Source organism: Megalobrama amblycephala, linkage group LG2, assembly GCF_018812025.1.
Source record: "Megalobrama amblycephala isolate DHTTF-2021 linkage group LG2, ASM1881202v1, whole genome shotgun sequence".
NCBI classification, from domain to species: Eukaryota; Metazoa; Chordata; class Actinopteri; order Cypriniformes; family Xenocyprididae; genus Megalobrama; species Megalobrama amblycephala.
Window position 1 is genome coordinate 61,310,993 of NC_063045.1, and position 17,415 is coordinate 61,328,407.

At 37.3% G+C, this 17,415-nt stretch overlaps 1 protein-coding gene across 1 annotated transcript; it reads left to right on the top strand.

Moving 5' to 3' along the window:
- Nucleotides 1-3,392: 3,392 nt before the first annotated feature.
- On the top strand, nt 3,393-12,183 carry gdnfa (glial cell derived neurotrophic factor a). Its single transcript, XM_048181343.1, has 3 exons — nt 3,393-4,017; nt 4,942-5,154; nt 11,162-12,183. Exons 2-3 carry the CDS (start codon nt 4,968-4,970, stop codon nt 11,695-11,697), a joined length of 723 nt encoding a protein of 240 aa, XP_048037300.1. The 5' UTR covers nt 3,393-4,017; nt 4,942-4,967; the 3' UTR covers nt 11,698-12,183.
- The last annotated feature ends 5,232 nt before the right edge of the window (nt 12,184-17,415 follow it).

Genomic DNA, 17,415 nt, shown 5'->3' on the forward strand with positions numbered 1-17,415 from the left:
AAAATGTTATTGATTAGAATGAAATGCAGAGTGTTCAGAAAGAGCATCATGACAAACCCGCTGATGGGAAGAGCATAAAAACATGCCTGCATTATGAAAACACTCTCAACAGAAGGTTAAAAGCGAACATGCTTTATAGACCCGTCTAAGTTCTGAATATTCACCTTAATACCTATTCAAAGGAAACATGCCTTGTCCTGCCTTTCAGGATTTGAGTGTTGAATTTAAGGGTTTGGCCCTTCATGTATTATATGACAGATTTCTTTAGGAAATCATAATGACAACCAGCGCTTTTACCTTCACAATACACTCCACCAACACTCTTTGAATGCACAAGACAAGAAAACATGGGGGGGGGGGGGGTTATCATGTTTAATCCTATTTTAGCTGTTTTTGCGATTCACTTTAATACATACACTGCAAAAAAATTGTTCTTACTCAGTATTTTTGTCTTGTTTTCCAGTACAAATATTTAAACATTCTTAAATCAAGATGCATTTATGTGAGATGCACAAGTCGTTTTCTGAAAAAAAAAAGATGTCTATCTTGTTTTTGTTTTATTTTTTCCTTCAGAAAACAAAGTAATTTTGCTTCTCCAGTAAATGTATCTTGATTTAAGAATGTTTAGATATTTGTGCTGAAAAACAAGACAAAAATACTGAAGAACATAATTTTTGCAGGGCAATCCTGCAGTGATTAAATATTTAGAACTTTTAAAAAGAGAATACATTGAATATTTGCACAGAGTTATAAAGTCAGAATTGAGAGATATAAAGTCAGAATTACGAGTTATAAAGTCAGAATTACGAGTTATAAAGTCAGAATTGCGAGATATAAAGTCAGAATTGCTTGATATAAAGTCAGAATTGCGAGTTATAAAGTCAGAATTACGAGATATAAAGTCAGAATTTCGAGATATAAAGTCAGAATTGAGAGATATAAAGTCAGAATTACGAGTTATAAAGTCAGAATTGTGAGATATAAAGTCAGAATTGCAAGTTATAAAGTCAGAATTGCGAGATATAAAGTCAGAATTGAGAGATATAAAGTCAGAATTACGAGTTATAAAGTCAGAATTGCGAGATATAAAGTCAGAATTGCGAGATATAAAGTCAGAATTGCTTGATTTGAAGTCGGAATTGCGAGATATAAAGTCGGAATTGCGAGATATAAAGTTGGAATTGCGAGATATAAAGTCGGAATTGCGAGATATAAAGTTGGAATTGCGAGATATAAAGTCGGAATTGCGAGATATAAAGTCGGAATTGCGAGACATAAAGTCAGAATTGCTTGATTTGAAGTCGGAATTGCGAGATATAAAGTCAGAATTGTGAGATATAAAGTCAGAATTGCTTGATATAAAGTCAGAATTACGAGTTATAAAGTCAGAATTGCGAGATATAAAGTCAGAATTGTATGATATAAAGTCAGAATTGCTTGATATAAAGTCAGAATTGCAAGATATAAAGTCAGAATTACGAGTTATAAAGTCAGAATTGCAAGATATAAAGTCAGAATTGCGAGATATAAAGTCAGAATTGCGAGATATAAAGTCAGAATTACGAGTTATAAAGTCAGAATTGTGAGATATAAAGTCGGAATTGCGTGATATAAAGTCGGAATTGTGAGATATAAAGTTGGAATTGCAAGATTTAAAGTCAGAATTGCGAGATATAAAGTCAGAATTGTGAGATATAAAGTCAGAATTGTGAGATATAAAGTCGGAATTGCGTGATATAAAGTCGAATTTTGAGTTATAAAGTCGGAATTGCGAGATATAAAGTCGGAATTGTATGATATAAAGTCGGAATTGTGAGATATAAAGTCGGAATTGCGAGTTATAAAGTCAGAATTGTGAGATATAAAGTCGGAATTGCGTGATATAAAGTCAAATTTTGAGTTATAAAGTCGGAATTGCGAGATATAAAGTCGGAATTGTATGATATAAAGTCGGAATTGTGAGATATAAAGTCGTAATTGTGAGTTATAAAGTCAGAATTGTGAGATATAAACTCGCAATTGAGTGTTGTAATGTGCAATTGTGAGGGAAAAAGATTTTTTCTGAGAATTGCAAGTTCATATCTCACAATTCTGACTTTATATCTTGCGAGAAAAAAAGTCAATTGTGAGAAAAAAATTTCAATTACCTTTTTTATGTTTTTATTTAGTGGTGGAAACAAGCTTCCATTCATAAGAAATGCATGTATAAAAAAAACGGTTTAACAACATTGTAATAACCATTACTTCTCAAACCTCCATGTCTTCATGATTCACTCCAATAATTCATGTGCATGGATGTGCTTTCAGACTCATGGCAGGATGTTTAGAGAGCTTCGCTTTAATGCCATGCAGCTTTAATTCAATTCAAGTTTTTTCAATTCAATTTGTTTGTATAGTGCTCTACACAATGCCGATTGTTCCAACAAGCTTTAAAAATGAATAGAGCCTCACAAACTCCCTCAGGGAAGCCAAAGATGACAGTAGCAAGAAAAACTCCCTCAGATGAAACGATGAGTAGATGAGAAGGAATCTCGGGAGGGACGAAGGCTCAGCTGGGGAAACCCTCCTCCTCCTCCTCCTCCTCATTTCAACTATTATTCACAAAGCATACAGACACACATCTGCTGCCACTGATTTATTTATTTGCATTTCATTTTTTAGCAATTTATCAGTATCTTGGCCTAAATGCATCTCTGCATCAATCCATTACATTTTCATTTTGTAATATATTTGTCTGAAAAACTAATGTTCAATCAATTAGATCCTGAGCAAGAAATTCAGTTTCAGGATAAATCACTTTGTTGTACTTCTGCATTTGAAGAAAAAACAAAGATTACATTTACACAAATGTGTTTAGGATTAGAATTAAAAATAAGAGAAATATTTAGGATAAGCTTAGATGATCTCATTTTTTTTTAGCCTGAATTCAGAGGCAGACGGGTTTTTACAGTCTAAACAAACTGCTGTCACTGATCCTTTGATTTAGTAAAGATGGTTTTAATAAAGACTTTGTGACGCATTTGTGGAACACCACAAATCTCCTTTAGAAAACACTGTGGTGGTACCAGATTAATACCATGGTATTTATTACAATAGACATTGCGAGATAATTCATGGTATGGTAACACTGAAAGATCCAAAAGATGGATTTACTCTAAATAGCATCAGTTGTGTTCAATTATTTCAAGCCGTGGGGTATTTTATAAGTAATATAGTCATCCGATTGAGATATTTAGTTCAGTGACAGCTCAGAGATTTCACAGATTTTGCTTTGTGCAATTCTCTCAGCTGCTCATTTTCAACACAAACTCTTCATATTATTTGTGCTCGTGCTGACAAACAGCTTTATTAGTGTGGATGTTGAGTTCTGAGAGCATGAGAAATGCGAGGGCGGGGCCAGAGAGTGACGTCAACGCGCTCGAACCCGTGAGCGTATTTAAACGCGCTCTGAGCCCAGAGTGAGCGTCAAACGCGTTACACAGACGCGCGTGTGGATCATGACTCCTGTGTGCTGACAGATATCACACACACACACACACAGAGACACACACACCGTCGGACAACAGCGCGCTTCTTCACTTTCACCTGATCTGTGCGGATATTAACAAGCATTCACCTGGATTTCATCACCTGTGCGGCGCGTTTCGGAGGCAGAATGCGGCGCGTTCTAATGGACACGGGAAACTATTACAGTTAGTTCGGATCCACATCCCGATGTCTTCATCTGACCCGCTGCTGCTGCTGCTGCTGGTTTTCTCTCTTACAGACGCGGCGCGCGGCAGCATCACAGTCTCGCGCGTCGCGTTGCGCACAGTGAGCTGAGCTGCGCGTCAGAAGCTCTGGACACTTCAGCGCGCGCTTCGTTTGGATCTAGTGGATAACATGTTGTGAATGGACCTGGAATCGTGATATTTTGAGGATAACGCACGGATTTTATCTTTTGGATCTTTCAGTGTTTCCCGGTTTGCTGAGAATTTGGCTTTTCTGAAGCTCTGGTCTGTATGGACCCCATTTAAGGTGAGTTTAGATCGTTTTCTCTGCATATGGACACATATAGGGTTTCCTTATTGATTTTTGCAGTACATTTTCCATGCACTCTTACATATAAAATTCATTCGATAGATTTCTTGAGTTGAGTTGTATGGTTCTTTGGACATTAAGAAAAGTTATTAATGTTTCATTATAGGTTCCTCATATATTCTGGGTTAAATGAAGCACCACCTGAAGAACCTAAAAAAGGTTCTCCTAACGTCTTTAAAACCCAATTTGAAACCTATTTTTTTAAGAGTTTACTTCACAACATTAAAACTAAGCAATGCATTTAAAAAATATATATATTTTAGTAGCTAAAATACTTGAAACGAAACATTTTCTGGGATTTAAGTGGCTGTGATTGCATATAAAACAGAATGACTAAATATCTAAACCACCTGATCTTTTGACTATATGACTAATAAAATGTCAAAAAGCTTGAGATAATATAATGATTAAATAGAAACAGCAGGTTTTAATGATCAACAATTGGAGCTGTTCGGAGTAAAGCGTCATTTACTGCCATAAAAGTAATTGTAAACATCATTACATTCATGAAACTGGTAGATTTTATATGCCTTTGCATCAACAGGAGTTTCGGGATCTGAAATGGGGAAAAACTCTGGCAGAAAACATGCATTTTTCTGCTCCGTATTATTGACAGAAATCTGTTCGGCATTAACTGGGCTTCAGCCTACAGAACACATTTCACGGAGGCCCTCATCAGAATATTTAATTTTGCACTTTTCACAATTTCTTTTTCTGAACCGATTCCCTCTGGAGAGACTTTCGGTAGCTCCGAGTACCAAAACAAACACCATATCCATCAAATTAACACATGCAAAAGTCTCTCAAAGGTTTTGTCATGTTCTTCTGCACATACTCATGTTTACCTTTGCACCGTTGCAGCTTCCCTCAAAGGAACTGAGTCTAAAATGAAGTTATGGGACATTCTAGCCACGTGTTTGTTGCTCCTGAGCTCCGTTTCCGCACGTCCCCTCTTCCACAAGCTGCAGCAGTCCAAAAGAGCTGTCGTCCGCAGTGAGAGCCCCGCTCTGGACCCCATCATTGACTCCCAACCTGAAACCACCAACCAAAAGCACGCCTCCATGGAGGAGCAATGTAAGTCAGAATGCATGCATTACCTTGTTGACCAACCAATCGAACCACTATACGGTGTTAATGTATTGTACCTCAATTGCAATGGAGAATTTCAGCGAGCTGTTTTCAATTACTTAAATAGCTGCATGTTGAGCAACCCAGACACAGATGCACCACTGTGACAATACACTGGTCAAGAGTATGTTAAATGTGCCTCAGCTGAAAGCACCACATGTTTTACTGTACGTAACAAACCCTGCATGACAAATCTTGGCCTCGTAACACAGAGGATGAGCTTTAAAGTCACATTGTTTTATAATCTTGACGTGGAGTTGAACAAGGCACGGATTGTTTACGTTTAACGCCGAGTTTTCCAACCTTTTCTCACACGTAAGGTGCTGCCGCGAACGCTGACAGATACTGACGTGACAGGAAAGGCATTCATTGTGCTGATGCACATTTCAGCAGCTGCTCCAGATGTTTAATAGCGGCCTCGTCTTTTACACACAGTAGTCTCGATATGACGCGTACGCCGCGCGCTTCATCATGCATCGTTGGAACTTTCTAAATTAGAGAATCAACGCAGCATGTGGAGCGGTTTGCATTCGGCTGACCGATCCGGTCTATTGGCTTGTAAAATATGCATGAATTTATTTCCAAAACTCGTCCTTGCATAAAGCACGGCGTGCTGAAACTACAGTGAACAACAGACGCTGGGAGCTGCAGAAAACACATGTTGAATCACTCAGTGGCTTTTGTCTTGGGGATTCAATCCCTACATGCATCAGTGTCTCTAGTCCGCTGAATCGCTCCAAAAAGTGTTCTTGTAAATGGCAGTTTGGAAGCCACTGAAAACGGTGAAGAAGTCATTTTGCGCTGCTGAAGGACATGCAGTACATGCGATCTGAAGCAAATGAAAACGGGGTTTTGAGTCCGTTCAATGCACGATGCCAGTCGTTTAGCTGGAAATGCATGCAAAATATAGAAAATAAGTGAACATTTGATGCATAAAATGGTTCTTTAATGACATCTGTGGTTACATGAAGAACCTTTAACATGCACAAAAGGTTCTTCATAGTGGAAAACGATTTAGAAACACTTGGATTTATTTTTAATGCATTAATTATGCCTTGTAATGCACCTTATAATGCATTGCTTGATCTCATGAATTATTGTAACCACAGATATAATACATTATAATACTTGTTTCAAAGCAGCTTCACAGTGATAATAGGAAAATGATTGGACAGAGATTGTTTTGGCTTTGCAGCAGTTCTAAGAAAAAGTTATTATCGAGCTAAAGTAGGTTTTTGATTGAATCACTTCCGTTGTAAAAACTGGTAATTATTAACTTAGGGGCCACTTAAATGACACCTTTCTCACTGAAAACAGAAGACTTTTAATGCGTTCTTGCAGTTCATTTACGTGTTTAGTCTATAGGTTTATGTATTCTCTACTTATATATTCATTTAGAAAGTATAATGCATTAAATCACATGACAAAAGATGCATCTGCAAATATTATAATGCATTTTAACTTTGGTTACAATTTTGAAAAGATATAATGCATTATACATAAAGGCTTCAAGTAAAGTGTTACCAAAGGTTCTTTAGATTATTAAAATGTTCTTCACGCTAAGAAAAAAAAAAAAAGGTTCTTTTAAGAACCGATCACTGAAAGGTTTTTGGGGAACAAAAAATGGCTGCAAAACAACCCTTTTGGAGCCTTTATTTCTAAGAGTGTTTGACATATTGAACATAATGTACATTTAACATAGCATTGTTTTGCATTAAATAAAATATGGTGTCTATCCGAACTAAGACACATACTTATAACCTATAACGCCCCTTTCACAAGATGTAATATAAGTCTCTGGTGTCTCCAGAATGTGTCTGTGAAGTTTCAGCTCAAAATCCCCCACAGATCATTTATTATATCTTGTCAAATTTGCCCCTATTTGGGTGTGAGCAAAAACACGCCGTTTTTGTGTGTGTCCCTTTAAATGCAAATGAGCTGCTGCTCCCGCCCCCTTTCCAGAAGAGGGCGGAGCTTTAACAGCTCAACAACAACAAAGCTGGAGAATCTCACGCAGCCAAAATGACGACGGTGTTCAGCCTTACATTGTTCAAACCGGAGTCGACACTGATGGAGAGACTCAGGAAGAAGTTTTAGGACGTTTCTGAATGGTTAGTGGATAAATTGATGTAGTTGCTGTGGAGTTGATTCAACTCATCCACTAGCATGTGCCGTCATGTTCATCTTTTGTGTTGAATTGACCCTCGTTTGTGAAGCAGTCCGGCGTAAAATGACGGCATGACAACAACACTCTACTACAACAACTCTTCCTCTTCTCTAAAGCAGCCCAACATGGCCCCGCCCCCTTTGTTATGTGTTCTTGGGGGCGGGGTTTATGTAAATTTTAGGGTTTGTGTCGTCACTAACCCAGGAAGAAGCTCGTTGTAGTCCCTACCAGCCGTTTGTTGTAGTCCTTCAGCAGCAATTTCTGTAAAAGAAAATATCTCCCTTTGCATTGAACTTTGAGCGTCGTAACTTTGCAGATGTTGTTTATGCTCAAACAGCAACATTACACACTAACTAAAGTTAAAAAAGTGAAATCATAATCAAGGACCCCTTTAAATTAAGCATGAGTCTCAGCTGTCCATGAGTTGAAATGTTTATGCATTGTTCGTTCATCGTGTCTTGGTAGGCAGCACAGAGTTTTGAAACACAGCCAGTGTTTGGTACCGCTGTAGATCATATAACTGTTACACAAACCACACCAGCGTAAAGGTTACTCGAATCTGGCACCTTGCATCAGGACTACAACTCAGCTAAACAAAATTCCCATCGCATCTGAATCATCTCAACAGAGAATACTTCAGTTTACCTGCCATATGGTGCATCTGCAGGTGTTCATGCATGTTAGATGTGCTGTAAGTGATATTTGCATGGAATAGCAGGCATGAAAATCAATGAAATAGGCGTTGAAAGCGTTTTGGCTGATTGCAAGAGTGAACCACGATTGATGACATATAATTTGCATCTTTGCATGTTCCCACAGTATCTGCGTCTCCACCTGATTGGTAAAAACATTGCTTATAAATGTTTTTGGTACATTTTTGCTCATGTTGCACTGGCTTGAACGACCTAACGGCAAAAGATTTAAGTTACTGTAATTGGAATTTTTAAATATAGCTGCGAGCAGCAATTATCAGGGTTCAAGTGCTTTAATGTCTTTAAGCACATGCATGAAAAGGTATGTTTTAATTAGCAAGCCTGTAACCATCTTTGATCAGAGATGGAAAAGACCATTTACAGCAAATACAGGCAATTTACCATAGGAAATATATGGTTTATAAAGCTTTTTAACAGTTACCGAGGCTGAGCCAAAAACCTAGGACTAGTTCGCCAAAGTTGGTTTTTGAAATAATCTCCAATATTTAACAAATGACTTGATGGACAGCAGTGGTCCTAGAGGAAAAGTTGCTCAGAATGAGGAGTTCTACCATGTGGTATGAACGTTGTGGGCGTGTGCGAAAAATCACGTGATACACAATCCTTTAACGCACGTGAAAAACGTGATTTCTTTTGAATTTCTCACAGGGCCGTGAATCAAACAGGCCCAACAAGTTTCATTCTGATCGGCCTCCATTAACCTTGTCTGATAGCTGCTCAAAATTCATTGGCTGATGGAGGACATGTTTTTTGAGATACGTCAATGTCCTCAAAGATGGTCATGGCATGGGACAAAGACACTGCGTGCCAATTTTCAAGTCAATCGGACAAACGGTGAAGCCATTTTCATGTTTTTTTCCTGTTATAGCGCCACCAAGTGGCCAGTCGCCACTTCCTTTTCCACACGACCACAGAATGAGATCTTACATAGATGTACCAATTTTGATGAAAATATCTCATTCCGTTCACGAGTTATAGCCATTTTAGTAAAAGTGTTTGCGCCCCCTTCAAACGTTTGGCGGCCCTTAGTGACCGTTAATCGAAATTTCAACATTTTTTTGATAATTATTGACAATCAGACTCCAGAAAATCTTGCTGCACTGGTTTGATTCTGATTGGGTGAAAAACCTAGGAATAGTTTGCAAAAGTAGGTTTTTCAAACGATCCGAAATACTGAAAAATGAGCAACGAGCGAAATGCATTTTGTCCGTCTTGAGCCGAGGATTCCAAAGATATAAGACACTTGAGGCCTATGCACAACCGTTTAGGAGCCATTTCATACTTTTCACCGCTGTAGCGCCCCCGTCAGGCAGATCGGGGCAAGCCTTGGTGACGTTGTAGACATTAATATGAGAAGTTGGTCATGTGATCCCAATCATGAGGTGACCCACTCCATGCAGAATAAAACGGCTGTTATTATCTTCTTCTCATTGAGCGGACATCAAGTTAAATCATTGTTAAGAGCGAGATTGTATACACCATCATTGTGGCAGATCTTTTCTGAGAACTGTGATCCGGTCTATTGGGTTGAACCGAGAGCGAGTGACTTTGAGTTTCGACTGTAATGAAATCATGGTGTATTACATGCAGATCAAACGAGCGCTTGCTTTTGTTTAAGACGAGGGCGGCGCGCATGTTTCGAGTTTGCGGTTGAGCAGATGTATTCTGCTGTACCTCAATGTCATCATCTATAAGATTTTCCATCGCAGTCCTGAGATGAAAACACCCGTGAGTTCAGGAGAGATCCCGTGAGTCAGCCGTCGTTATTTAGGATGGCCGATAGTGACAAATAAACAAGCGTCGTATATACAGTGAAGTCCAAACGTCTGGGAGAACGCTGAGGATCTGCAGACCACAATCTCTTTTATAAACAGAAAATGTTTAAATAATGTAAAACAGAAATATTTCTGCACTTCGTCTAGGTCACTACAAGCAGATTTCATACAGAAATATCATACCAGTGTTATTTTAGCATCACTGATATGATATTTTTTTATTAGTATTTTTGATTTTTTTTTAAATAAGTCTATTTAGTTTTGTAATTTTGTAGATCAGAATCTGATTTAAACCTGAAATAAACAGAAAATGTTTTCTTTTTTAATGTAAAAGAAAATTTTCTGCACTTCTTCTAGGTCACTATAAGCAGATTTTATACAAAAATATCATACCAGTGTTATTTTAGTATCATTGATATGGTATTTTTTTTATTAGCTTTTATTTTTATATTTTTCATTTTTATTTGAACAAGTTTTGTTGAGTAATTTTGAGTAATAGTAATTTTTTTTTTTTTTTAAATAATTCTATTTAGTTTCATAATTATTCATAATTCATAAATTCTTTTCCGCACTTTTTCTTGGTCACTATAATCAAATTTTATACTAAAAATTATACAAGTGTTATTTTAGTATCATTAATATGGTATTTATTAAGATTTTAAATGTTTATAAATATAATTTTAGTTTAAGTTTTAGTAATTTTGTTGTATTTTCTCGTTTTTTAGCATCATTAATATGGAATTTAGTAATATTTGGAATTTTTTTATTTTTTTTATTTTAATTAATAGTTTAAAAAAAAACAAATTAATACTAAAATCCATATCAGTGTTCAATGGTATTTATTAATATTTTTAATGAGTTTTTATATTTTTTATTTTAATTTTAGCTTGTTTTAATAATTTTGCTGTGTTCTCTCATTGGTTTTATTTTTTTTGTGTGTGTTTTTTTAAATATGTCTATTTATTTTTTATTATTTTTTATTTCAGTTTTAGTTTTAGTAATTGTAGTACTTAAAGTAAACAAAAAATATACCTGAAATATTATAAAATAATTATAATTTATTATAATTATTAATAATAAATATTATAATAAAATATTATAATTTTTTTTTAAATATTTTATTATTTTGTATAGTTTTAGTTAACAACAACACAAAGATTCATTTCAGATTTTCAAATGACTTTTATTATTTTAAATTACATTTCCATTAAGCAGATGCTTTATCCAAAAACAAATGAGGAACATCACAAATTATGCATAAATAATAACTGAACAATATTTTCTTCTCTCTTTTGAAGATGCCGTAAACGGCCTTTACCCGGAGCAGTTTGAGAACGTCATGGACTTCATCGAAGCGACTATCGGCCGCCTGCGCAGGTCGCCCGACATGGACCTCGACTCTCAACCGAAGCGGGACAGAGGGCGACAAAAAGGAGCAACAAACACCGAGAGGGCGGGACGGGGCCGCGGAGACAGGAAGAGGGGTCGCGGGCGAGGCGGCGGCCGAAAGGAAAGCCGAGACGACAGGGTCAAAGGTCAAGGGCGTGGCTGCCTCCTTAAAGAGATCCACCTCAACGTGACAGACCTGGGCTTGGGTTACAGGACCAAAGAGGAGCTGATCTTCCGCTACTGCAGCGGCCCGTGTTACGACGCCGAGACCAACTACGACAAGATCCTGAACAACCTCACCCACAACAAGAAGCTGGACAAGGAAACGCCGTCTCGGACTTGCTGTCGGCCGATCGCTTTCGACGACGACATCTCGTTCTTGGACGACAGCTTGGAATACCACACGCTAAAGAAGCATTCCGCTAAAAAGTGTGCGTGCGTTTGACCGAGGAGCTCCGGACGGGACGGGCGCGTCAGACTGGGACTCTCACAGAGAGATATTCAGTATTCACTTTGTTACCAAACCACAAGATTAACGGCTTGAGCGAATGAGCGTTTGTACAGCAACAAGCATCGTTTGGTGGAATAAGGAGCGCGTCTTCAGTGGATTATCACGTTTACACTGTCAGTGAGAGACGCCGCAACAACAGACTCCAAACATTTAATATCCAGAAAGCTATATATATATATATATATATATATATATAGTATATATGAAAATGTATTTATTGAGATTTAATTAAGTTATTGTTATTTATTGCGATCCATTGTATTAGAGTGTTTGTTTCTCTTATTTATTTAAGGAGGGTTTTTTTTGTTCTCTATCTTGGATGGTGCCAAATTTGAGCATGTGTGTTTAAAGGAATCGTTTGACATTTATTCAACCTCATGTTGATCCAAACCTACATGAACTTCTTTCATCTGTGCAACACAAAACAAATCGAAATATAAAATAGTATTTTATATATATATATATATATATATATATATATATATATATATATATATGTATGTATATGTATATGTGTATATATATATATATATATATATATATATATATATATATATATGTATATGTGTATATATATATATATATATATATATATATATATATAACTATAATATTATATATAATGTATAATATATACTATATAGTATATATACACAGTAAAATTTTTGAAGTATATATATACATCGATATCTATTTTTTCTAACACACATACATATATATATGAAAGTAAAAGCTTTCAATAGCTTCTTTGGGGTTCCCCTTTTTTACACACATTAACTTTTCCTAATTATTGTTAATTTTGTCTTTAAAATGATGAAGTGTGTGTGAAATAAATTTCTAAGTAAGTTTCTAAGTAAGTATATATATATATATATATATATATATATATATATATATATATATATATATATATATATATATATATATATATATATATACACACACACACATACATAATTTTTATATATATAATGTATGAAATGTTTAAGACCCGAGCATAGCTAGTAAAAATACTATTTTAGTTTATATTTATATTATTTAATGCAGTGCAGCTACAGAAATCTGCATGAGAAAATCTTTCGCCCGTACACAAAATTACAGATCACATGGGTTCCTATAGAAATGATGTATTATGACCGGATTTCCCCCTGAGAAAATTCACTAAACAACGGTACATTTGAGCGCAGATGTCAGGAGATTCTGGTTCACATACAGTGAAGGTGGATGGTGATTTATACAGGTTTCATTTGGCACAATGAAGATAGTAAATATAACTTGTGCAATGCATTCAAAGTCTTCTGAGGTCACATGATTGATCTTGCATGAGGAACAGACCCAAATTTGAGACGTTATTCACTACAAATCTCTCAAAAAGCATTCACATGACTGACTGCGATGTGAAAAGTATGAAAAAATGCACATGTTTGTGTTCCTCACATAAAGCATCATGTGACTTGGAATGTAATGCACCAGTCATGATATATGATATACTTTAAAGGAACATTTTGTCATTGAGAAATCTTCTGTGCTTCATGGAAGAAGGTCAGACGGGTTTGGAACAACATGAGGTCGAGCAAATCCCGGCTGGAACGATTCCTTTAAAGAAAAGCAGATAATTACGTCCCCATCCGTGACGCTCGGCCCCACGCACTCCCTCGTTCGGTGATGGAAAAGACGGTCTCCAGCTACACGAGACAGTCTGCCGTTGTTTCCTACAACAGAAGAACAGATAATAAGCAGGCAGAATTACTTTAGAGGACCAACTATTCTTGTAGAAAATAAAAAGCTGATGTTGCTTTGCAAAAGTGATCTTTATTTTCTTCCATCATTACAACAGTCTCGATGCTCACATTAGGGTTGTTGCTGGACCTCAGATGGCTCGTCTCCAATTATCTCTTTAAAATACGGTCTGGCCCAGCGTGTTTACATCTCGCTGTAATGAAATCAGTGCCAGAGACTGCCTGCGCCGAGCCGAGCCGAGCCGAGCGCCACAAATGGACTGTTTGATCAGAGTAAATAATGTTACATGCGACCTCTTTAAACCCGGTCCGGTGCGTTCGCAAAGGTCAGGACAGATTTTAATCTGCAGTCCCAATGTAAAAGCGCTACAGACCCCCCGTCGTCTAAGACCAATTATGTCAAATCAGCTTTGTCTGCTCTAACCGACTTGAAATAAACTTCTCAACAGGATCAATCCCTGAGAACTGTAGAGCAATCTGGGCCCGCGACTGTAAACACACAAGACCTGTGATGTTACGACGACGACACGGAGCCGGAATGATGCCGTAATCCCCTGCGTTTACTGAACAAATCCACCCATTTCTGAAGTATCTAGGCCAAGCCTCTGTAAAGCACGAGGTGCCTCTTTTATCAGGATATATTTCATCAGCTGTTCCACCTTAATCATGATAACCGTAACCGAAAACACGCGTTTGCTGCGATCCTCCGTCCTGATGTATGACGGTTTGCTAAGTGCACATGTCCGGAGCGTGTAACTTACGTTCATGGATTCCTCGAAAGAAAACATTCAAGATAAGAGTTCAAATGTCTGCTGAAACTCATTTTCCGTCCTGCAGTGTTCGTCGGTCCTGTGAGACGTTTTGTCTTGTTTTGTGTTACTGAACCAAAGCTCTCTACAGACTTTATTTTTGTACAATATTCATTTTATAACTTTTTACAAAATAAATCTCATTTCTATCATGCTTTTGTGTGAATATGTTGTCAATGTGTGAGGTTTAAAAATTAAAATTATTTTAGCAAACTGTTCCTTTTGAACAGTGGCTTCTTAAGTTGCTTTTATATTACTTTTTTACATTCTGTGCATTGTATAGATGCAAAATATATATGCAAAAATATATATGCAAAAAAATATATATGCAAAAATATATATGCAAAAATGTATATGCAAAAATATATATGCAAAAAAAATATATGCAAAAAAATATATATGCAAAAAAAATCTATGCAAAAAAAATGTATGCAAAAATATATATGTGCAAAAAATATATATATGCAAAAAATATATATGCAAAAATATCTATGCAAAAAATATATATGCAAAAAAATATATATGCAAAAAAATGTATGCAAAAATATATATGCAAAAAAATATATATGCAAAAATGTATATGCAAAAATATGTATGCAAAAATATGTATGCAAAAAAAATATATGCAAAAAAAAGTATGCAAAAAAAAAATATATATATGCAAAAATATGTATGCAAAAATGTATATGCAAAAATATACATGCAAAAATATGTAATATAAATATATTAAAAAAATGAACTAGTTTTAAATTACTAGTTTTGCTAAGATCTAAAACAATTTATGCATCAAAATATATTTAAAAATTATATGCATGCATCAATCTATCTAATCTAAAATAATTATAAAACATATTTACAGTAGAAAGTCCATCATACTCCAGGGATTTCACATGATCAGCTGTCTGTCAGCTGAAGCTCGGACGTGCTGAAAGACATTTCAGGAGCGGTTTGGAGAGTCGGGATCGTCCCGCTAGGCTGTAATGCATTCCTGAACAGCGGCCCAGGATTCTATGGTAAACAAAAGCTGGTTGTAAAGCCGGGCCGAGCAGTAAATCTGGGCACTCTCTGGAAATGTTTCCATGGGGTTGAAGAGGCTGCTCGGCTCGAGGAGGTTTGTGAAGAAGCGCAGCAGGTCTCTGTCTGTCAGGAGAGGCCTGATCACAAACTACATCCAGAGCTGCTCGCATGAGGACGGATCTGCAGGAAAATCCTGTAAACGCTTCAGCTGCTGAAATACCTGCGGAATACCTGCCAAAAACATCACGGATGGATAGATGGATGGATAGACAGATAGATGGATGGATGGTTGGATGAACGGACGGACAGAGGAATAGACGGATGGATGGATGGATGGATGGATAGGTGGAAGGACCGACAGACGGATAGACAGATAGATGGATGGATGGATGGATGGATGGATGGATGGATTTATGGATGGATGGATGGATGGATGGATAGACAGGTGGACAGAAGAACAGACGGACTGATAGACAGACAGAAGGACGGATGGAATGATACATGGACAGATAGATGGATGGATGGATGGATGGATGGATGGATGGATGGATGGACAGAGGAATAGACGGATGGATGGATGACAGATGAATAGACAGATAGATAGACAGATGGATGGATGGATGGATGGATAGATAGATAGATAGATAGATAGATAGATAGATAGATAGATAGATAGATAGATAGATAGATAGATAGATAGATAGATAGATAGATAGATGGATAGACAGATAGATGGATGGATGGATGGATGGATAGACAGATAGATGGATGGATAGATAGATAGATAGATAGATAGATAGATAGATAGATAGATAGATAGATAGATAGATAGATAGATAGATAGATAGATAGATGGATGGATAGGTGGATGGATAGGTGGAAGGACTGACAGACGGATAGACAGATAGATGGATGGATGGATAGATAGATAGATAGATAGATAGATAGATAGATAGATAGATAGATAGATAGATAGATAGATAGATAGATAGATAGATAGATAGATAGATGGATAGGTGGATGGATAGGTGGAAGGACTGACAGACGGATAGACAGATAGATGGATGGATGGATGGATGATAGACAGGTGGACAGAAGAACAGACGGACTGATAGACAGACAGAAGGACGGATGGAATGATACATGGACGGATGGACTGATAGACGGATGGATAGAACGAACGATAGAACAATACATTGGTTAAATTGATGGATGGATGATGGATGGATGGGTGGACAGAGTGATAGACAGACAGATAGAAGGATGGATGGACGGACAGACATAGATGGACTGGCAGATGGACGGAAGAACAGACGGACTGATAGATGGAAGGACGGATGGAATGATACATGGATGGACAGACAGATGGATAGACAGCTAGATGGATGGATGGATGATGGATGGGTGGATGGATGGATGGATGGATGGATGGACAGACGGATGGGTGGATGGGTGGATGGATGGATGGATGGATAGACAGATGGATGGGTGGATGGATGGATGGGTGGATGGGTGGATGGATGGATGGATGGATGGATGGATGGATGGACAGACGGATGGGTGGATGGGTGGATGGATGGATGGATGGATAGACAGATGGATGGGTGGATGGATGGATGGGTGGATGGATGGACAGACGGATGGGTGGATGGATGGATGGATGGATGGATGGATGGATGGATGGATGGATGATGGATGGATGGATGGGTGGACAGAGTGATAGACAGACAGATAGAAGGATGGATGGACGGACAGACATAGATGGACTGGCAGATGGATGGAAGAACAGACGGACTGATAGATGGAAGGACGGATGGAATGATACATGGATGGACAGACAGATGGATAGACAGCTAGATGGATGGATGGATGGATGGATGGATGGATGGGTGGATGGGTGGATGAGTGGATGGATGATGGATGGGTGGATGGATAAATAGATAGATCAATGGATGGATGGAATGATAGAACAATACACGAATGGAAAGATGGACAGACAGACAGACTGATGGATAGATGGAGAGTTTGATAGACTGAAGGATGGATGGACAGATGTGAGATCTATCATGGGTTAAGAACACAGTGTT

What these genes read in the sequence shown, in the direction of transcription:
- gdnfa (XM_048181343.1), top strand. Translation starts at nt 4,968, where the DNA reads ATGAAGTTATGGGACATTCTAGCCACGTGTTTGTTGCTCCTGAGCTCC. An exon ending in CGCCTCCATGGAGGAGCAAT is followed by an intron (nt 5,155 to 11,161) that starts GTAAGTCAGAAT and finishes TCTCTTTTGAAG; the next exon opens with ATGCCGTAAACGGCCTTTAC.